General features: G+C 36.0%; 3 protein-coding genes across 5 annotated transcripts in view; all 3 read right to left on the bottom strand.

The window, feature by feature from the left end:
• Positions 1-982: 982 nt before the first annotated feature.
• On the bottom strand, positions 983-8,587 carry LOC147296677 (E3 UFM1-protein ligase-like protein). Its single transcript, XM_086228881.1, has 20 exons — positions 8,356-8,587; positions 7,735-8,046; positions 7,388-7,654; positions 7,104-7,151; positions 6,582-6,647; positions 6,345-6,448; positions 5,894-5,987; positions 5,758-5,814; positions 4,765-5,197; positions 4,496-4,650; positions 4,245-4,310; positions 4,092-4,160; positions 3,863-3,955; positions 3,643-3,708; positions 3,032-3,078; positions 2,875-2,938; positions 2,636-2,713; positions 2,474-2,536; positions 1,800-1,892; positions 983-1,501 (listed from the first exon to the last, which is right to left on the bottom strand). The coding sequence occupies exons 1-20, from the start codon at positions 8,527-8,529 to the stop codon at positions 1,400-1,402; spliced, it is 2,451 nt and encodes an 816-aa protein (XP_086085007.1). The 5' UTR covers positions 8,530-8,587; the 3' UTR covers positions 983-1,399.
• Positions 8,588-9,465: 878 nt separating this feature from the next.
• On the bottom strand, positions 9,466-13,060 carry LOC147296676 (ankyrin repeat-containing protein At5g02620-like). Of its 2 annotated transcripts, none has more exons than XM_086228779.1 (4): positions 12,691-13,060; positions 11,807-12,415; positions 11,298-11,707; positions 9,466-10,550 (listed from the first exon to the last, which is right to left on the bottom strand). In XM_086228779.1, the coding sequence occupies exons 2-4, from the start codon at positions 12,153-12,155 to the stop codon at positions 9,669-9,671; spliced, it is 1,641 nt and encodes a 546-aa protein (XP_086084905.1). In that variant the 5' UTR covers positions 12,156-12,415; positions 12,691-13,060; the 3' UTR covers positions 9,466-9,668. The 2 variants fall into 2 exon arrangements, with proteins under 2 accessions (XP_086084905.1, XP_086084906.1); XM_086228780.1 differs by having other exon boundaries at positions 11,807-12,328.
• A 7,733-nt stretch (positions 13,061-20,793) lies between these two features.
• Positions 20,794-22,989, bottom strand: part of NUDT9 (nudix hydrolase homolog 9) — a 4,417-nt gene continuing 2,221 nt past the window's right edge. Inside the window, exons 7-9 of one of the 2 annotated variants that reach the window (XM_086257027.1) lie at positions 22,110-22,250; positions 21,812-21,970; positions 20,794-21,231 (exon numbers count right to left, since the gene is read on the bottom strand). In XM_086257027.1, the coding sequence (XP_086113153.1) occupies positions 21,196-21,231; positions 21,812-21,970; positions 22,110-22,250 (336 nt within the window). In that variant the 3' untranslated portion in view covers positions 20,794-21,195. Of the gene's footprint in view, positions 21,266-21,811; positions 21,971-22,109; positions 22,251-22,989 lie in introns of both variants that reach the window. The other variant, XM_086257019.1, reaches the window with a different exon arrangement.

The raw sequence follows: 22,989 nt of genomic DNA, 5'->3' as shown, positions 1-22,989 counted from the left end.
GTCAATTAAATGAGCCTAAGATGAGTCATTAATCCCAATTCTTAAGTTTCAACTTTCAACTCTCTTTTTCTCTTTCACGGTGATTAGTGAAGCTCATTTAATTAGCCACGAGGACAAAATTTGTTCAATATAAGAATCCAAGCATTTTCCTATAAATATTATACAATATGAATTATAAGAAATAATAATAACTAGATAAATTATATACATACATTGAATGTTAATGAAAAAAATTTACATTATGATTATAGCGTCATATTATAAAATCTATTAAAATTATAATACGTATCTAATTTTTAAGAATATTGTTTAGAATATATGATTTAAGATATAACACTACACCAGTATGCTATCACATAAAATTTATTGTGTATAGAGATGATGGGTAATATAATTACTATATCATTCTTAATTTTAGGAGAATTTACACAAAGTTTCCTAAAACATTAACTCCGTCCCCCACAAATTAACGATGCTTTCGAATATTGTGCGCAAGTGTGAATTGATTAACATGGTCAATCAATGATCAAGCTTTTCTTTTTTAATTATCACTGCCACCTAGTAACACAATTCAAACTTTACAAGGGCCAAGTACATGTGATTATTAATATTTTTTAAATTGTGTTCATTAATTTATTGTATCAATAGATTAAATTTCATATGTACCATATAATAAAAGACATCTATACTTGTCACAATTAGATCAAGTAAAGGATTCAATCCCGGCCTTTGTAACCAAGAATAATTTGCTAGGAATTTAGGAACCATATTGTCTTCATGCTTAACCACTTTTTTTTTTTGGCCATATGCTTAACTACATTTGAATCGTCAAAGAACCACAAAATTTCAATGCATGCCCTGACATACATTGAAGCATTCACGTCTAGCAATTTTTTTTTTGGGTCATTGAAAACCTCAAAGTAGAGGAGCTAAACAATTGGAAGGCGATAATGGAGAGAAAGAAGCAAGAGAAAAACGAGTATGAGCGACTGTTTTCAAACTAGTGCATGCTATGAATTGATAAGTGTATCATCCGGACCAAATTGAAGATCAACAACCCCTATAAGGGTCCACTAATTTGTATGCCTAAACTTTTCAACTCCTTTTACAAGATATAAATGTACTGATATGATTCAACTTTAGTCCCTAATTTGAACCAACTGTTACCCCAATCTGCACAGCAAATACCACACTTTCAAGCACAGCTCAAACAGAAACGAAAACTACGACTGAAAAGTATTTCTTGTTTCCTGGATATGTCTTCTTATGAGTAGGGAGAAATAACCACTCCACAGACTCGAACCTTCAAGGAAAAGAAGCATTCCATTGTTCAAAATCACTTAGGAGAGTCTTCTTTCAAAGGTCGATTTGATTTTCAGAAACTGGATTTGATGCCGAGTCAAGATTGTTTAGTGCCTAAAACCAGGCCTTTGAGTGCAGGCATTTGATTCTCCAGAAGCTCCCTTTTGCTCAAAATTCTATCAGACGTACAGTCTTCTCCCTGATGCAAATGGAGATTGATTGCATTGAGTAACGAGTCTAATGACTTGGAAAGAATTCGGAAAAAAAAAAAAAAAAAAAAAAATTAAAAAAAACCTGCGCATTTCATCCCAAGGTACACTTCATCAATTAGCCGAACATGGACCCAATTTAACATTCCAAAAATTCTACTAATTAACTTCTCCTTAAGGAAGAAAAACTTTAAGTGCTATTGGACTGGAACTTTATGGATCAGTTGCAATTATGACGTATCCCCTAGACCAAGAATCTGACAAGCAAAATGCAAAATGTCTACTTACATCTCCACTTGCAGCGGATATTAGCGCCAAGAGGGTCACTGTTGCAGTTTGATAATCTGTCAAGATCTTGTGGGCTGAATCATCTAGTTTATCCTGAAATTTTTTATAGATATTAGGGCCACTATTAGAAATAATATGCACACAGATGCACAGACCACAGAGACCCATTTTAGCTCAGAATTATTAGAATCACTTAAGCATGTACCAACAACACGCACTCTGAAACAAGATGATAGATGAGAGCATGCGCTGTGCGGTGAGATAAGAGAAAAGAGAAGAAATTGTTCTTCTTATCGGATATATTATTAAAGGGAAAGGAAAGGAGAGGAATACGTTTATGTTTACCATTGTACCCTTTTATTTAAATGACAAATAAATCTTAGGAAGTCTGATAAGGGTATTTAGATAAACCAAAGACTAAACAATTACCATAGTCTCCAAATTAAAAAATAATCACCACAGTCTCGTCTCTTTTTCTTACTTTGCTAGCTTCTAACTGGATCAAATGTTAAAATTATTGACAAAGCTGACCCTTTTGTTTTTGGTAAATCTAAATTTCTAATTCATATATGTAAGATGAGATCATGATCATCAATCTTAATGCTGAAAAAGTGAAATTTTAAATGAAACTTAACGAATGCAGAGAAACCACTTCTTTTCTTATAAAAACAAACCTTCAGCCGAAAAACAGCAACAGCGATGGCCCTTCCAGGTGCTTGAAGAGCTTTATGGTGAACCTACTCAAAAGAAAATTCATGTTATTGAATTGGGGACAGAAACACAGCGTTTGAATGCATGTATTATATTCATGCAGATAGCAATAAAAATCAACTGACCTGTACATACAGCAGGGAAACAACTTTTGCCAAAAGAGAAACTGGATCCATTTCGGCAGAAACTTGAGACACTAAATCCTGAAAATGACATAGATAGATCTCACATGAAACAGAAACTTCCAAAAAAAAAACCCTGAAAAAGGTAAAGTGTACCTTTATAAAATTAAGTTGCAAATCTAGGCTATCTAGCTATTTGTGAATAATGCTTTTGACAATTCCTCATACGAAAGGAAAAATACCTTTTGATACGAATGCAGAAGTGTTCTTTCCAATTTCTTGTCAAGCTTTTTCAAGATCAAGCCACTAGAAAATGAAACCCAAATGTGTATGTTAACTTCCAGGCAAAAGAAATGCTTCATCGGAAGCCATCACACAGACAAATAAGCATATAACTACCTCTCTTCTGCTATGTCTCTTAGAGCAGTCATGAATGTTTCCACCCGCTGTCACATAAAATATTCAACATTTCAAGTCATTGTGATAAGTTCAGGGAGTTAAGTAATAGTTCGCAAAATATAAGGTCTTTTGATTTCATCAAAAGTATCAACAATGTAAAGAGCAGAAAAAAGAAAGCATAAAAATTATATAAATGGAATTAAAAAAAAAAATTCTTCAAAAGAGAAATTTGTTGATGGGTAACCTTCAGAGACAAAAAAAAAAAAACCAGAAACTCTTCCTTGCACATTGCACACAAAAAAAAGATAAGAATATATACTAAGATATAAATCTAGAAGTTGAATGGGTGTTGATTGCTTAACTTGCATACAGAAGAAATAATAAAATGATACTAATGCAAACTCTGCAAAAACTAGAAGAGTTAAAGAGAACAGAAACAAAATAATGATTTAAGGGTGCAACCTAATTTCATAATTAAGAAAATAATAATCATGTATAAGATAGAAAGAACTACCAAATATTCAATCAGACAAACTGCACAAGATGCATGATTAATTAATCCCGATAGGTTCCAAAAATGGAAAAAGCACTGGGTTCCTGACAAAACTGACCTTTCCTTCTAAAGCTTCAACTACTGCAAGAGCTTTATTTGAAAGAGATCCGAGAAAATTTTTGGCCTGCAAAACCCAAAAGAAGAAAATAAAAGTTTGACCACCTTAGGATTTGTTTATTAGATAATGTGATTGAGCAGTTCCATTATTATGACAGAAATTGAGATACTACTCATTCGAACATGTCATAAAGTAACATCAGGTATGGATGATTTCATACAATGGAAATTCTTTCTCCCGGATTAATTGAAATAGATTCTGAAATCTGAGGCTCCTCAACTTCAATTCCATTCTTCAATTTGTTGTGCATGTCCTACATCAAATGAATTCATCGTTAAAATCCATGAATCAACTCAGATATTGTGACCATGCATATGTGTATACTATATATACATATATATATATATTGTGACCGTGAACAAGGCAACATTACAATGCACGAAAGCTACCAGATTATGAAGAAGCGTATCCACGATAGTAGTAGCTGTTGTTCTTAACAAATGTCGGTGCAAAATGACCTGTGGATCATAGATGAGCCTTCTTTAATCCATTTTATCACCAACTACCACCACTTAATACATATTACTAGAGGAAAAACTTACTGAAGTTGATTGGTCATCTTCAAACAAATCTAAAGCTTTTTCATAAAGCTGCATGTTTAAGAAAGACTGCAGAGAAGAACAAGCAGTTTAGCATATGGAAGACACCGAATTAATAGGTTCTAAAAAGCACTGTCCAAACAGATGCTTCTTAAATCCAAGAGATCCCAAAGAGAATACCTAGAGCAAGAATTAAGGAATTATTCAACCAAAATAGTTATTGCAGTCAAAACAGCCATAGTAGGAGCACTAACCTCATCAAGTTTCTTTTGCAAATTATCCAGCAAGCTCTTCATTCTATCTGCATTTTCTGTAAACAATGCCTTTCTTCTCTCCTTCCAAGAGTTGACTAGCATAGGTCTCAAATAGTTTGCCAACGGTCTAAGAATTGTTTGGGGATCATCGAAACCTACCAAATTAGTCCACTGCTTCTGTCAAAACTGAGTACAAAATGCATGGCTAATGGTCTCAATAATTTCAATGAAGTTAAAGAACAAAATAGCCAAAGTCAGAATCAACAGACCTTGCTCTTCAAAATCAGGAACCAGTGTTGCAATCTTCTTCATTACCCAATCTTCTGAAGGAATGTTGAGATTTTCCTCTTTGATTTTAACCAACTTAGCAGCTGCTTTTGACTCTGCAACTTGTCCAGAAGAGGTATTCTTGCCTTTTCTTTGGTTTTTCTTAGATTTTGTAGGAACATAATCCTGGTTATCCAGATCACTTTCACCTGCACCTGTTGGCATATTCGCAGCCACTCTACCCTTTTTCTTCTTTGATCCTTTCTCCATGGGCTGTTTATTACTGCTGCTGTCACTAACAGTTTCATTTGACTCAATCAACCTGCTTGCATCATGACCAGCTTTTGTCTCACGCAAATCATCTGACACCACAGTACTGAAAGAACCTGAAACACTAAAAGTTTCCATTTCTTTCTCCAGGCGATCATACACATCCTAGCCATGAAGACATACTGAAAGCATCAGATTTCATGAGATCAAAAAAATAGTACAATTGTTCAAAATTATTGAATATCCTAGCTTCTTGGTTTCAGGTTCAAAGAAAAGAGAACTGTCCAAAAAAATGAACAGAGATAAACGAAGTAAAAAAGGTGACCTTCAAAAGTATGGAAGTCAACAAGTCCCATAGCTTGACTTCTACATCCAATGTTAAAACCAGCTATCACCATAATTTTATGGCAATGTAACTTTTTTGATATTTTTGAACGATAGACACTTTTTCAGCCAAGCAATTGTAGGTACAGGGTGCTTTAAGGATATGTAAAATGAATGTTATGATATTTAAATGTTGTTTTAGAAAATGTCAATGGTATGCTAGTCATTTTTGTTGTTTTTTTGGGTATGTAATATATATCAATGTTTGACTTTTCTACTTTGACAAAATTTAAAAATTTTAAAACTCATTAGACCTTAGCTCGTAAAAAAGATCTATCAGGGACCTGGATCTAAAAAATACCCTTAACACTAATTAGCTATAAGATATATTTAAGGCATACCTTGATAAAGCCACTACTAAATACATAGGACTCCCCAAAGATTATTGCTTTATCAGACTGCAAAAGACGAAACAGATATGAGTCAAAAGATCAAGTGTGTGAGTGAAAAAGAGCAGGCATGATATCATAAAGGCACCTTGAGACCCTTCTGAATGGAAGGACAAAGGGACAAAAGTTTAGATGCATCTTGAGATCCGAAGGACATCGGCAGTATAGAAAGAGAATCAATCCTGCATTGTTCCATCCAATTATACCAGTAAAAAACCAATGGCAATGTACCTTAACGTAACACTATAATGGAAATACATCCAAGTATAAGATTTCCATGTACATCTAATCCAGAAGAAGCGGCTTAATGTATTTAAGGAATGCTTCAAGAATAAGAATCACATTGAATCAACTACATATTAAACGACCTCCAATGGAAACAATCTTATTAGAGGCACAAAGAGGAAGGAAGGGAATAAGCAGGACAATATCAAGTGATAAAGTTTCATATTAAAATAGAATTTAACATAAGATGTAAAAGGTGATGAAACTGCCAAAGAGAAAAGGTGTTCACAAGAATGGTAGAGGCATTTCCTTACCAGCTACCACGTTCAAGAGCATCTTCAGTAGCAGCATCGAGCATCTCAATCATCGAGGGGTGAACAAATGTAGTAACCAAAGGTATACCTTCAGGATATCTGGACTAAATTGGATAGCATAACCACGCATTTTCATTACATAGAACACAAGAGAAGACAAAGTAATCATTTCACATATAAATTCCATCATTCCATGAGCTCCAGAATCAGAGCATCAACATGAAAGAAATTAAATACCTGCAAGAACTGAATAGGCTGAGGAATTCTAAGTTTGTGCAGAACGTCATAGTTAATGAAAGAATTCTGCAGCATAGCAAATAACATGTTAGAAAAACGAGTTATCAACATTTCATAAAATATCTTAAATTTCTGGTTTCCTAGAAGATTAGGTAATCACAAAATTAGAAATTCTATGAAAAGGCACAAGCCTTGAACTGAGAAGCAACATATAATCATGACATTCTACAAATTTAAAAAATATGTTAAATATTGGCTTAACACTACGGGCAATGCTGACATTCAGTCCAATGCCACATAGGTTATACTGTTCTAGTTGTTAAGATTCCTTACTCCGGCTGCTGACTGAATAGAGGTCTCAAAAAAGAAAAGAAACTCAAAGGCAAATTCAGACATTGAAACTAAATTATATAACTGAGCATGCAATTAGACAAAAATGTTAAATTTGAAGTTCAGAATGCATCTAGACAGGTGCCTGGACACCACATTATCACAAATAGGCAAGAGAAAAGGTCTCCATACCTGTGAAAAGAAAGAATCAATTGATTCCCTTTGAGCAATGGCGAAGATCTGCACCAAAGTAACAGTTATTGTAAAGGTAAGAAAATCTTTTTCTACTATAAAAACAAACAGTCTATGTATTGAAGCGATTCTGTAATAACAAAGCTAAACTTCTTTTTCTGCAAGTTTGCACGGGAACAGTTTGGAAGTACACGTTAATCCAATTATGGTAATCATAGCTCATTCATCCTATGCAATGAATTGAAAACACCCTAAACCAAATGAAACCAGATTATAACACTTACATAAGGTGTCCAATGAACTCCAGCACGAAGTGATCCTAGAATCTCGCCTTCCTTTACAATCCCATTAAACAAGGATTGGAAAAATGAACCTTCCACAGCCACACCACTGGCTCCATCCATTTCTTGCAGCAACTGCTGTAAAGAACTCCACAACACGGATAAGTTTGTGGGAACTGAAATACCCCTGGCAGCACCACGAACCATGGCAGTAACACGTGCGACATATGCAGGAGTATACAACTGCCCACCTTCAAGCCTGCCTTTCACCTAAATCCAAACACAACCCACATCATAATTTTCCTTTCCCCATATTCCAAAATCACTCAAAACCAGGAAAAACAAGTTACCATAGTCCCAAGCCGCGGCTCCAACACAGATGCCACCAATTCTGAACTGACATGTAACTGCGCGGCAAGTTCTGCCAAAGCAATTTGGCTACATTCTTGAAGCCTCTCATTGATTTCTTCGGCAACATTGTCCCAATAAGACTGCGATATTATTTCCCCTTGAATCAACATAAGCCCCGGATCATCCGAAACAATATGTTGAGCTTGCTTCTCAACATGGTACAAATCAACCCCGGTAGTGTCCGCAAGGTCAATCACCGAAACACGGCCTAATTTCTTGACCTCCGCCGATATTTCATGCCTCAGTTGATCCTATTACGCCACACCATCATCAAACTCAGTTCATTCCAAACAGCAATCAAAGTCACATGCATACAATACTAAAATGACAAGATTCTTATCAAATAAAATGAAGCTTATGATAATAATAATAATAATCATACGTAATTAGTTCATTGCCAAATTTGCAAGAGCCCATTTTAAGTATTCAGATAATTTAAGTCTTAATTTCATAATAATTCCATAAACCAGCGTATCATAGAAAGCAAAATTTACTACATAAAATACTTTCTATTTTATTTCTTTAAAAAAAAAAAAAGAGGAACAGAGAGAATGCTTTACGGGAGTAATGTATTCTTTTCCGGAGACGGTGTGGAGAAGCTCGAAGTCGATGATGTGGAGCTCCTGAAGCTTTTGGACCAATTCGACGACGTTTCGGTCCGAAAGTCTGATGCTCGATTTCGCCTGCTGTGCGAACTCGAATTGCCTCTGCAATTCCAGCAATTCATCGTCCATTTTTGGATCACTGTGATGAGACTGTGAAAGAGAGAAAGAGGGGTTTTGCACTATTGCTTGTGCTTTGTTAGTTTGTTACTCCTCTCAGTTGGACGTTTCGACCCGAATGCTCGTATACCCGTTTCGCACCAAAACGGGTTCTATTGGGCTTTATTGTAGGTTTGGGTTTCAAAGTGAGCAATCAAAGCCCATTATAATTTAGACAGAAAAAGAAAAAGCCCATTAGAATGCCCATATTGTCCAATGTTCTTTTTGGGGTCCACCGTCCATGTCTGAGACAATTTTCAGCAGCCGCCTCAACAGTGATATTTGAATAATTGTGTCCCCAATGCATTGGCTGCTCACTAGTCACTACTGTCCTTTTCTGTCGGCTGAGTTGTTAAAATGAGACTTATTTATATATACATATTTCATATGGGAATATGAGTCTCATCTTTGATTAGTAATTTGATAGATAAATGTAGTACAAATAGTTTTATTGTTTACAAACTGTCATGTTTTTTTACTGATAATTAGATCTCTCTCATTCGTGAAATTTGGTCACTGCTTTCTGGATGGGGATCATATGCAGTGAATCTCAGCAATGCATAGTATGGAAGTGGTGCCTCTGGCCTAATCAGCTGCACTTTGCCTCACATGTATCTATGGTGTGCATTGCATATTAATTGGTTAAGTGGAAGTGGAATGGCAATGAATTGTCTATTTCTGCAGTTGCTTTTTTCTGTTGCTTCCTCAAGGTTTCTGTGCATTTGTGTTTTACTTTTGAGCATCTGTTCTTGTTCTGTAGCCTTCTTGGCTGAGTTGTACTGGGCTTTGGCCTGTTCTATATATTGTCTCACTGTGATTAGTCCCTCTTGTCAACTTCATAACAGTCCAAAAGCTAACAATTCTCCAAGGTTGTAGTTCTTTCTGAGCCCTCAACGATGATATGTTTGCTTAAACCTTTTATTCATATTACTCATCTGGTATAATAAGAGCCAAAAATTTCTAAAGGACAAAAAAAGCTATGATCAACTCTTTGGTCCTTGGATAATATACACTTTGAAGTTAATTTATAAAATAGAATAGAGACCTGTAACGCGGCTAACGCCCAATGCTGAAAAAAAATAAAAAACAATCTGGCAGGCGCAGTGGTAGTTTCAAATTGCATACATCTTCTTATAGTCATTGTTCAGGAGCTCAGATTCAGACATGACTGCAGACAAGGAACAAGACCGTGACCTGCTGTCCATCGATGATTTCCGAATGCTCCTCAAATTTTTGGCCTCAATCCGATGCCTAACTACCCAGAAACACATAGTACCCAAAGTTGCAGCCATTATTACTGTTCCTATAACTGTGACTCCAACTGCCAGCCACCTCTGAAGTTCACCCACCACAATAAAAGATAGTGCCAAGAAAGCCACAGAGACAAGCACGCAAGCCAACCACATCAACTTGTTAATGACTGCCATCATCTGCTTCTTTGCCTTGCTCTCAATTACTACAACTGAAGTTTGCACCACCACAACAGCCAGAGAAATGAAAAGGGCAATGGAATCGAAGATGAAGAAGATGATAAAGGCAGGTTTGGGAGCAATATTTGCTTCACCAAGTGACTGCCCCGGAGGAATGTCTTCTGGGTCATCAACGTATTGGCCAGGGACTGTGAAAATGGCTGCAAAGGTAACTGTGGCAATGAGGACAGCAACAACAGTGTTGGAGTTTATGGCATTGTTAAGGCCTTCTGCATGCATTTTGTGGAGACGCTTGGCAATGCCTTGGACACGTCTTCTAGTTTGACGAGTGTGTTCTAGCTGGTTGTGGACTTCGTGCTTTATGTCACTCACGGTTTGTTTCAGCTCTCGAGCTGGGTTTTTAGCTTGTGGCTTGATCTCTTTAGCAGTCTGGACACCATGCTCCTGCAGAATGGCTTTGATATCAGCATGGCCAGTTTTCTCGGCAGTGTCAAGGGCAGTTTCCGCAGACCTGTTAACTGCTTTTCCGTCGATTTCATTTTGTCTAAGTAGCAACTTAACAATCTGCAAACATACAAGTAAAACCAGCGTTATGCTAGAATAAAGTACAATTTTGTTCTCTAATTTGGTAAAAGGGGTCCTAGAATATATAATAAATTCATCTAAAGAATCAACAAATGGTCGAACTATAACATGAAAACAGGTAATTCTTACATGGCAGCCACATTATGTGTGATTCTACATCATGTGCATCAGCCTACCACCTCACATGTTTAATGGCATAGGGTGTTCTATACTATAGGCTCCTCTACTAGAAGTGGATCAGAATTATTTGTATTCAGCTCTAACATAGGTTCATTTATCACTCTATTTGGTATTAGGATATATGGATTCTGGACTTATGAGATTGATAATGGTTAAGCATATTCTTAACTTTATGCAGTAATCTTTGAGCAACTTCAGCCCCATCATTGTTTCACAGATCATGAGAAACAACCTCAACCATGTGATCAATGAAATTGATAGAAATCTAGCAAATCCCTTATCGTTTGACTTTCTAATTGGCCATATCTTTCAAGTTTCATTATAGCAATGCATAGATAAGGGGGCAGATGAGAGCATCTAGCCATGATCAGCCTACATAACTGAAGGAGACTATACTATAAGCATAAGAATGGGAAAGAATATTGTTGAAGCCAATATTATAAGTTGCCATGATGCATTCAACTCAATCAACAATTTTGAAAATCTTAATGAATTGTCTGCATAACAGTTTTTGATAACAAATTGATAAGGGAAAGGTCAATTTACCTCAGCTCTACCCTTTCGAGTAGCTATATGTAATGCCGTGTTGTCTTTACCATCAGCCATGTTTATCAACGAAGGATCCGCCCTAATTAACTCATCCACCACCTCAAGACACTGCCCCTTTACTGCCATGTGAAGTGCGGTCTGCCCCTTCTTGTCAACACGCGTTGCAATACCAGGCTCCTTTTGCAGAAGCGCTTTCAAAACCTCCAAATGACCATTTCTTGCTGCAGAGTGCAGTGGGGTTTTTCCATTGCTTCTAGCAATGGTTGCCAAGCTGCTGCCTGCTTCTAATAGAAACTGCACTACCTCAGTATGTCCTTGCGTTGCAGCCGTGTGCAAGGCTGTGGTGTTTGATAGATCCACAGTCATAGTCAATTCTGGATGAGCCTCCATAAGGACTTGCAATACCTCTACAAGAGAGAAGAAAAAAAAAAAAAAAAGCATTCATTAACCTCCAAAAACAAAGTAACACAAAGAGAAAACATAGAGGTCAGTAATGGATGACATACCCAAATCCCCTTGTTTAGCAGCAATGTGGAATGCATCAAACCCATTTCTTGCTTTGATTCCCGCATCAGCAAGATCATAGTATTTGATAATCTCCCTGACCAAATCAACATAACCATATTCTGCAGCAATATAGAGGGCTGTTTCATCAGAAGAATTTTGCTTTGCCAATAATTCCTTCAATTCGGCCTCTCCTGTATTGGTAAGGATATCAATCACCGCCTCCACATTTCCGGCTCTTGCAGCCGAATGCAAACGCGTATCATCACGCTTGCCGGTTAACTGTTTCGTCATCTTCTTCCGGACCCTCTGGACTGCTTGTGGATGCTCAGCTGGTGCCTCTGCCTCCATTGGAATCAGTTACAGAAATCTCTCCCCGTCCTCGGGCTAATCCTAATCAAGGGTTCACGAATTTTTTTTCTTCTTTCCAGCAAAAACCCAGATCAAAATTTGCATTTTTGATCCAAAATACTCATCATTTCTTCAAAGCAAGTCAAAGAAAAAGAGATATCTTCTACAATACCCTGAAATTCAACAAAAGCAAGACCTGGGAATTTAGTTTCTATATCCCACTTCTGGTTCAGACCTCTCCTGCATCCCAAATTAGTGACCTGTTCCAAAACAAAAATCTGGGTTTAAACCTCTCTCTCATGTACCACATACCATTTCCCATTCTTAGCAAACATTACAGCTCAAGTTACCAATCCTATATTCCCAAACAAGGCCCCCCCAAAATGAAAACAAACAAAATTTTGGGTTCTGGGTGTTTCATTTTCCCCAATATATTGCAATCATTAAACCATTAATACAAGCAAAAACAAAAACACAAAGCAGAAAGCAGAAAGCAGAAAGAAACAAAAAAAAATGATCATATATTCATATATACCTGGGTTTGAAGAAAGGAGCCCCTTGGTTCTCCTCCATGTAAAACCAAACAACCCATATAATTCAGGAGCAGTTTTTAGAGAACCATGGGATTGTAAGAAAACACGCTGTAATTGATGTTTGGGAATAATACACTTTGGAAAGAAACAGAAAAATTTGAGAGGCCCTTATATTTCGGAGGTAGTAAGAGCAAGAGTGGAATAGCTATAATATAAGTACATAATAATAATAATAATAAACATAGGCCAACAAGAAATAGAAAAGGCACATGTATCATGTATGCAACAAGCCAACAACAACAACTTTATGTGAATCTAAATCTTCACACCCAGAAAAACCAATAAAGGATGGCCCTTTGTAAAGGCAGTGTTGATGACAACGTTGGCTACTTGGCTCAGGAAGAAATTTTAAAATAAAATTTTGAAACAAAAAAAATGGAGAATAAAAAAGGATTAGCGAAAAAAACAGAAGAAGAGTGGCAAAAAAAAATAGAATAACGGAAATAACAGAACCACGCGCGCTTTTAAGTGAAGGACGCAAGTGTTGCGTTCTGTATGGACAGCTGGACACGGTTCTTTTTTCTTTTTTTACAAACAATTTAAATAAAAGAATAAAATAAAATAAAAGAATATAAAATAAAATAAAAAAGCTCATGTATTTTTGGCTTAGGCTCTCCATTCAGTCCATTGTATTTGTGCCGAAAGAAAAAAGGCTCTCTATTATATTGCGTCAAAAATAATTCCAAATTGACAGGATACCAACCATTAAAATTCTTGAAAGCAATAACTTTTTTTTAGATTGAAACTTGGAAAAATAAAATAATTTTTTGGGATTTGAAAAAAAAAATTTAATTAGGTGTCTTTTTTAGGTTAGTTACATAAAATTTATTGAGTGAGTTCCAATATTTAATCTAAACTTGCAATTTTAGGAAAAAAATTAAAAAACAACCCAATATGTGGAATTAAATCTATTTTTGTAATGATATGATCAATAATTTGAGTTCCTTTGACTTGGAAAAGATGGTGGCTTAAACTTTAAAGAAATAAATCATGAATGAGACTAGCTTAGAAGTTGCAACATCACACCTCTTTGTTTGCGTCACAACTCACAAGTGAACCAAATTAATGAGCTCAAGAGAACGCACAAATTGTTAATTTGTTAGTACAAATTGTAGTAAAAAAGAATTGTTAGTACAATTTTAGGGAGTGTTTATGACGCGCCTTAATTGCTTGTAATCAGCACTTTTCATATATAACATGTTTGCTTTTATAGACCATAAATATAATTGGAGGATTTGATAAAGGTTAGAAATATAATTCATGGTGAGGAAAGCACCATAAGTATTAGTGGGTCACAGCATGAGGAAATCATCAACTACCCATTGCCACTACTCATATTATCAAACATATCACATCTAAAGTTTGACAGTAGCCTTTGGATTAATGACCATAAACTATTCTCCCAATTATCTTCTTTGATTTTCAATTTGTTGGGGCCACATGCAGTACAGACTACAGTACAGTATTTCCCACTTAATAATCCCTTTCTTAAAAAAAAAAAAAAAAAAACAGTTTGTTGTAATTAAGAAAATCTAAAGACACACTTTATCAAGTCAATTTTAACATTTTCTTGTATTAGTGAAGGTTTAAAGGTAAGACGTTTTAATTTACAGTTTGCTTCGTGTTCTAAATTTGAACACAATGTACATAATCATGTATTCTTTCTTATGGTTCTTTAAATTCTTATACTATATGTGTATGCATGAGAAAAATCACATGATACTCATATTCTTATCAAATTGTATATGTTTTCCTAAATTTTATATGAAAGAATTGTTTTATTCATAGAGAATAATTCAATCAAAACTATTGAAATAAGAAAATATCATTCAACTTTAAAATCTATTTGAAAGCATTCCTATATGAAACGATTTTACTCGATAGAACTTTTAACAATAGCAACACTTTTGTGAGATGCACCTAAAAATTCATCAAAAATCTTTCGTACATATTCTTTTGAAGTAGTAGCTGTAAAAACACGTTATTTAAAAGCAGTAAAAGTGTTTTATCTTATTATTTCAAAAACAGTTTTGCCTATTTGGACAACATACTATTGGAGGCGTTTTTGGACAGAAATTTGCTATTTTGTTGTATGATTGTATCTGCATTTTGGTGAAATTCTTAATTTGAGAAATTCATTTTGGTCGGAGACTGGGAAGGTAAAGACTATAAGGAGTCTAAAGACGTAAAGTAAATTCAAGGGTACAATGATTGCAGACTTTGTAGAGTGAAACGCTCAGTGGCCCAAGGTGGGCCCAAGTCGGCTAAGCGTTGGGGCCCATGCGGGTAGAACCGTGACTGTTTTTGGACGGACCCGAGAACGCCCACGTTGCCACGGCAAGTCCAAGACAAGACAAACCCGACTTGATTATATTTTTGGAGTACTAAATGGACCCCACGCGCATTTTCTACAACCCACGAGGGCCCACACTCACATTTTGGACGACACCTCACACCTCCCTGCAGGAGAGTGGCAACACGCGCGATTTTATATGCGTACATGTGACCTGACAAATGCTGATAAACGCAAATGATTTATCCAGATTAACAGATAACGAGAGATCCCAACTATAAAATGGTACACCAATCCAACGACCAAAACCAACAGGATTGCCTTATTTTCAGCTCAGAGAATATTGCCCAAATTTGTTGCTGGGAATATCCCTCTCATTAGTGATTATGGTCATTTTAATAGTTTTTGATTGGTTTTGGTGGACTCATAATGGAATCAAGATTGATGGGTAATATTATTTATATATCATATCAGTATGAACATAGACCACACATTCCAATTAATTTAAAATGTCAAATGTTAGCATAATCACACATCGCCAAGATGTTTTCGAGATATGTAGCATCTAAGCGATGTGTATTTACATAATCTTGTTTAGAGGGAAAATATCCGTGAAGAGGAGTATTATAATTTATACAACCCCATGTCATCTACGTATTTACATAAGCGACTGAGCACTGTTTCATACAAGTTAGTTTTGTAAGAATAAGTTTTACCCATGACTTTTATAACAAGAGAATATTTTGCTATGATTGCTGCATCAAATAATAAATTATATAATTTGTTGCACATTTATTACTCACATTTCTCTCATATAAATGAGATCATGAATGTATTCCAGCCTTCGTAAATTTGCGGTCTCTAACTTAAATTATTACTTGGCTGTTAAATAGTGTAATCTTCTAGATCTAAAGATGGGTCATGGGTGATGCATGCAGATGATTGACTTTTGTGAGTCGTTATTTCACCAAGTAGAGCAGAAAGTCAAGTAATTGTATCCCACTTATCCTCATTATGTTTCTGTCCTGATCTTACATGTAAATATTTAAGGCATATTTGTGTGTTTTAATTTTGGTGGATGAGAGGGAGACTCTTAAACCATCGATGTAACAGTCCAAAACAAAATGATCGATGCGACTTAAGTCCAAAAAGAGATGAAAATCAACGAATTCGAAGTCAATAATACTCGAAAAGTAATAGAGAATAGAATTGCTCCTTTTAGATCTTTTTATTTTGACGTTTATTATTATAAAAAAAAAAAAATTCCATGTGCTGATTTTCCCACGATAAGAAGAATTTTCTTTTTCTTCTCTTTTTCCAAAGGATAAGAAACGATAAAAGAAAATATGAAGAAAAATAAGGTCCTTATCCGAACAATTTTTAAATATCAATCAGTTAAGCATTTCAATTCATTTGTTAGTTGTTATATGCTATAAGCTATTTTCCTACTAATATTTTAAATGTAAATAAACTAATAGTTAGGATGTGTTATATCACAACTTGAAAGACTTTTATTATTATATATATACACAGCTTAATTGCATAATGGTCTACAAACTTTTATGCATACATATATATAGAGAGAGGATAGTGTTTTTTTTTATTTTTAAGTTCCATGTTATTTTGTGAGATTGTTAATCATAATCATTGTGCATCTCAACCATCTATATCAACAATTAAGAGATAATTCTTATAGATGAGAACAAAAAGTCAATGCCTACAACCATTAGATCAAAATTGGACGAATGACATTTAAATATTTTTTTTTATCAATATTTGGTGGGCATGGATTTCATACTCATAGGAGAATACAAGATTAAAATATGTGTATGTGCATGTATTCACTCTTTAGGTCGATTTGACTTTTAACTATTAGGATCAGATGTGCACATAACAGTGAGGCATACATGAATATTGTGAGAAAGATTAAAAATAATCTACATACAAATAATTTTTAATTGTGAGTTGGGTAAAAAATTAATTACTGCAGCCAACCATATTATAAACAAGGAAACTTTAGTCAAAATTTTGCTTTAAGCCTTGACCCTAGTGCTCTACTGCAATCACAATAACCACAGAGATCATGACATGAAAAGCCAAGGCAGCACAATCTCTTTAATAAACAAGTCAATGATGGTTAGCATGAATCATAAACTTGCACATTTAAAATAATGGGTAAATTATCATTTAATACATTAACTTTATCTCGAATTTCAAGTTAATATCTCAATTTCAAAAAGTTACAATTTCATGTCTCAACTTTCATTTTGTTTCAAGTTAATACCTCTGTTAATCTTGCCGTCAAAATGCCGTTATCTGATGACATGACACACCACTAAAAAACTTTATTTCAATTTAGTACCTCAACTTTATCATATTTTTCAAGTTCATACCAAAACTTGCAAATAAATAAATGTTTTCCAGTTTTTATCTCAACTTCACTCAAACTTTTGACTCATCAAATCTTCACCAAAATCAACAATTTTATACTCATTTTGAAGCTATGAATCTTCTCTTTATAACCATATAGAAATAATTCAAAAAGAAGCTATGAAACGCGAAAGAAGTAGTCACAAATTAGACTATCCAAAATTGTCAATTTGTTTGAAAAATTTGGCACTTTCTGGTAGCCTACTTTGTGACCAATTATCTTGGGTTTCATAACTTCATTTTACATGATTTTTATATGGTTGTAAAGAGAAGATTCATAACTTCAAAATGAGTATAAGATTAATAATTTTGGTAGAGATTTGATGGGTAAAAAACTAGGGTGAAGTTGAGATAAAAATTGGAAAACATTTATTTATTTGCAAGTTTTTGAAATAAAGTTGAGGTACTAAATTGAAATAAAGTATTTTAGTAGTGTCTCACGTCATAGATAACGGCCTTTTTGACGGCAAGACTAACAGAGGTATTAACTTGAAACAAAATAAAGTTGAGGCATGAAATTGCAACTTTCTGAACTTGAGGTACTAACTTGAAATTCGAGGTATTAAATTGTAATTTACCCTAAAATAAAATATTAAAAAACAAGAAAAAAACTCAAAATACAAGTACTTCATATCGAAGGAAGCACAAAAAGAAAATGCAAGCTGGCATAATTGCTGGTTTTACAGTATCAAGCAATTGTTTATCATTTGGTCCAAAAGAAAATGCAATTGTTTATCATGCAATTTCATGTTAGATTTATGTTATATACAAGCCAAGCCAGAAAAAACACTGTTTGTGCTCTATAAAAGGCTATGTATATCTAATCACGGACAAGTGGAAGTGTGGAACACCTACTTGGTAAAATATACTATACATAGCTCACATGGGAGTTATTAGAAATAAACAAAGCATATATGTCCTGCAACAGAAATGGGAATCATCCACCGCACGTGCGGTTTGCACATGATGTTCCAGACACTGTAGTCTGTAGCCTATCATTTTTTTTTTTCTTGATGGGAATCAGTGCACGTATAGTGCTCTTAGATGTTGCTGTCATTCTCATTTAGGTAGATATTATTATAGCATGTAATATGGTACTTATCTATAAATATAATATAATATAGCACATTAACACATTTAAAGTTTTAATTGACTGGGCTTGCTTGCTTTCACCATTGACTCACCTAATATAGAAGGGTTGCTTTCATTGTCATTATCACTATCACCATGTTTCATACACTCTGTGAGTGCTGACCTGCTAACTAATGACCATTTTCCATTTTTTCTATTCAAAGCAAAGAAGCATTGCAACTTGGAAATCTTCTAGGCTTAGTAAAATCATAGTTGGACCCAACTAGTTTTTGTTTTTGTTTTTTAAATATATCAAATATAGAATTGTGATAATTGTTCCATTTAGGGTCAGGTGCCTGGAAAAGAAGGGAAGAGCAACAGAAGATGGGTTCATAACAATGCATCTGGTAAAGTGGGAACAGCTACTGATAGGTTATAGGACAATTATAAGAGATGGCTGCTATTTGCACACATTTTTTTTTTCTTTTTGCACTCTCTTTTGTAAAAAAAAAATTCAAAAATCAAAGGAAAAGACACTCACCCTTCTCACACCCAAAACCAACTCCATTTTTTCTCTTTTGCACACCCCATCAACAGACCCAAAAAAAACACACACACCCCCCATCATCTCCCTCACCCGACCACACCCACCCACGCAGCCCTCCCTCCACCAAGCCCCAGCCCCGCCGCACCCTCCCTCTAGCCCCGACCCACCCACCCAGCCCCCTCCCTCCCTCACCCAACCACCACAAGCAGCACCCAACCTCCTCCTCTTCTCTCCTCCCTCCCTCCTTTTCTCTCTCTGTTTTCTCCTTCCTTCTGCAGCCACCCACCGAACACCCACAAACCATTCGGCAACCACCCACTGAACACCCACAAACCATTCGACAGCCAACCGCCGAACACCCATAAACCATTCGGCATATATCCACCGAACCTAGAGGGAGGTGGGCCGGGTGGGTCGAGGCTAGAGGGAAGGTGCGACGGGGTTGGGTGGGAGGGGGTGTGATGGGGCCGGGGCTGGGTGGAGGGGAGGGAGGAGGTCGGGCTGGGTGGAAGGGAAGGAGGTGGGCTGGGTCGGGGTTGGAGGGAGGGTGCGACGGGGCTGGGGCTTGGTGGAGGGGAGGGAGGAGGTCGGGCTGGGTCGGGGCTGGAGGGAGGGTGCGACGGGGCTGGGGCTTGGTGGAGGGGAGGGAGGAGGGCGGGTGTGTTTTTTTTTTTTTGAGGGGTGTGTGTTTTTTTTTTTTTTTTTTGTCTGAGAGTAAGGGGTGTGTTGGGTGAGGGGTGAGTGTGTCTTTTCCTTTAATTTTTTATTTTTGATTTTTTTTTTTACAAAAAGGTGTGCAAAAAGAAAGAAAAAAAAGTGTGCAAATAACAGCCCTTTTATAAGACCTGGTCTTACCTCTTTACTTAGCTTTCTCTTTCATGGACTCCACCTACTCTCCATAAATTGGCACTTTTGACCTGGATCACCAAATAGGAATCTTGCTTACCTTGCAGCTAGGAAGTAGAAATACACACTGAAGTCTAAAGGGTAAGCAACAATAAACACACAAATCATCTGACTGAAACTTTATAAGGGGTAAATGGTTCCACAAAAGGAAACCAAAAAAAAAAAAAAGTGATAAGGGTTCAGAAGAGCATTTAGTCTTATAAGCCAACTGGATTTCCTCACCAGAACTGTCCTTCCTTGAGCTTATAGGCATTCCACTTTAATTACAAGATACCATTGAAACACATAGATGCTATAAACAAGCAAAACTATCCCCCTCACTTTCTCATTGAGCTTCAAACTTAAAAATAATTATTGTTGGGATAAAAAAAAAAAAAACTAATGTGCCAACTGGCTAACTAACCAATAATTAATTTTCATGTTGACACCTAACTTAGAAGACAATTCAGCTAAAGTTTTGACTTCCAGAAAAAGGTTTACAGAAAGATTTAAATCAAAATTAAATTTATATATCGCATATAACAGAGAAGAATGCAGGAAAATAATTCATGTGGCCGATCGACCCAACATAATTGTGACAAAGGTAAGGATGACGACGATGATGGCTTAGAAGCCACTTGTCATATGTACAAAGAGATCAAATTTGACCATCAAAGTCTTCCCTAGAACACTGAAAACCAGTTTGAGTTCTGGTTGATGTGATTCTGACATAATTTTGAAAGACAAATTGATGCTGTAGTGCAATATTAATTTAAGCATGCCTGCCCATGTGGTAATGTGTCTGTTGTGCAAGTATGCCTCCAAATGTGCTTGCGTGTCGCAGCATTGCTTATCCTAGTCATATGCTTCTAATTACCATATATAATAGAAACAAGTCACTTACAGCACAAAAACAACAAATCAAACAGCCACAAGATTCTCACTCTTTTGGCAACAAATCAACACATCAACATCTATAACAAGTTTTTGCAACGAGGATACATATAAATTTATATAATGATGTGTTAGTGCATAGAGAATAGTTATTAATGAGCAACCACACAATATACTTCTGATTCCTTTTTGTATCAACGGCAATAATAACGTAGAAAGGGAGTCTGAGGCTTAGAAGTCTTCCTGAAAGCAGCTGAGACACTAAGGGCTGACAACTTTGAGCCGTAGTTATGATCTTTCATCAAGCATTCTTCACGGCTTCTACCATCAACTTGTATAAAGCAAATCCACCTTCATGGCAGCCTGGCATTTTAGATGTCATGTTCTCTAAATCGATCTGATATAAAGAAAAATTCATGAGAACTTACATTGAAACAACCGAAGTTTGAGATTCATTAACTTTCTATTGTAACACAAAAAGTCAAGGGATTATGATTCATCTCAAATTGTTTTCCCATTCTACCTTAACAGGGCCAGCACTAAAATCAGTCCTCTATTTCAATAAATTATAAGAATTAAGAACAATGTTGATAATGATTAGTTTCATTTTAATCTCTGAAATGATGCTTCCACCAGACAAGATTCTAATGAAAAAAATAATGTCCCCTCACACTGCTACCACACTTAACCAATTTCCCCTCACAAGTCCCCATAACTATGCATCTCTATTGAACCATCTTCAATCAATATCAACAACATTGCCCACAACACCATCATAACAACACTACTGTACAAGCACACTACTGTTGCCATTCTACCATCATTGATTGTGTGTGCACTTGATACTAGAAAATGTGTAAAAGAAAAGTTCGAAAGAAGATGATTGTTATGCAAAAACTAACCACATGTTGATGCCTCTAAGCCAAACAAAATTTGAACTAACCATTGGAACTGCAAAGAGCTGAGTTGACTCAAAGCTGTCTTGTGCATTAGAATACAATTGTTGAATTTCATCGGAGCTGAGCCTGCATTTGATGAAGAAAAATGCAGCAGGTCTTACATTCAACTCCCTACGCGATATACCAATGAACACTGGCTCGTACTGCATTAGAACCAAATGATCAACAGTAGATACTTTTCAGTCAACAAGGAGAAGAGGTACTAGACGCACAGTCCAGGAAAGACACACTACATGTATCATGGACAAATAATTAGGAAACAAGCTTACAGATTGTACTTACAAGGGAAGCTGAAGGTACTCCAATTTCTTCAACTACCTCACGAACAATGCTGTCAAACATCTCCTGAGAAACCTTCTTGTTAATCACTTTGGAGTCTGTCAAGTCCTCATGATGATGGGAAACTATTCCAACTTCTTGGGGCTGTTAATCATCAAATATTACGGCATTAGATCCAGATAACCGGGAACCATTTGTCTGCAAGATAAAAACAATAGAAAAAGCTTCTTATAGTCACTACAAGATTAGAAGAAAAAAAAAAGGGTATGGAATTATCTAGATAATGTGGCACATGCATTGAAGTGAACCCAAAACAATGACATCCATAACCAACGATGCATTTAAGAATTGAAAAAAGGCTTATTAGCACATTTGCCCCTTGACTTTTAGGTGTTTTCTCACTTTACCCCCTTACATTTATTTGTTACATGATAACCCCCTGAACCTTTATGCCGTTTCCCACGTTACCCGATTCCGTCAACTCCGTCAATAACCCCGTTAGAAATGCTGACGTGGAAGGGTAATTTTGTCATTTCAACCGTAAAATATATTTAAAATAATATTTAAATTAATAAAATAATAAAACTTTAAATTAAAATAATATTTAAAAAATAAAATCTTTAAAATTCAATTAAATTAAAAATAAAAAAAAAAACAAAACAACCAAACCTTTCCCTCTCCACCCACTGCGCAGGCCGGCCACCCTCTCTTCCCACCCACTGCACATTCCGGCCACCCCTCCCTCTCCACCCACTCCCATTTCCCTCCTCCCCTCTCTCTCTCTCTCTCTCTCTCTCTCTCTCTCTCTCTCTGCACATGCCAGCCACGCCCCCACCCATCCCCAACTCCACGCAGCCCAGCCCTGCCCCTCCCCGCCCAGCCC

The sequence above is a fragment of the Dryas octopetala genome, chromosome 1 (assembly GCF_963921425.1).
Source record: "Dryas octopetala chromosome 1, drDryOcto1.1, whole genome shotgun sequence".
Taxonomy (NCBI): Eukaryota; Viridiplantae; Streptophyta; class Magnoliopsida; order Rosales; family Rosaceae; genus Dryas; species Dryas octopetala.
The sequence above is the reverse complement of the archived record's forward strand: the minus strand, read 5'-3'. Positions and strand labels throughout refer to the sequence as shown.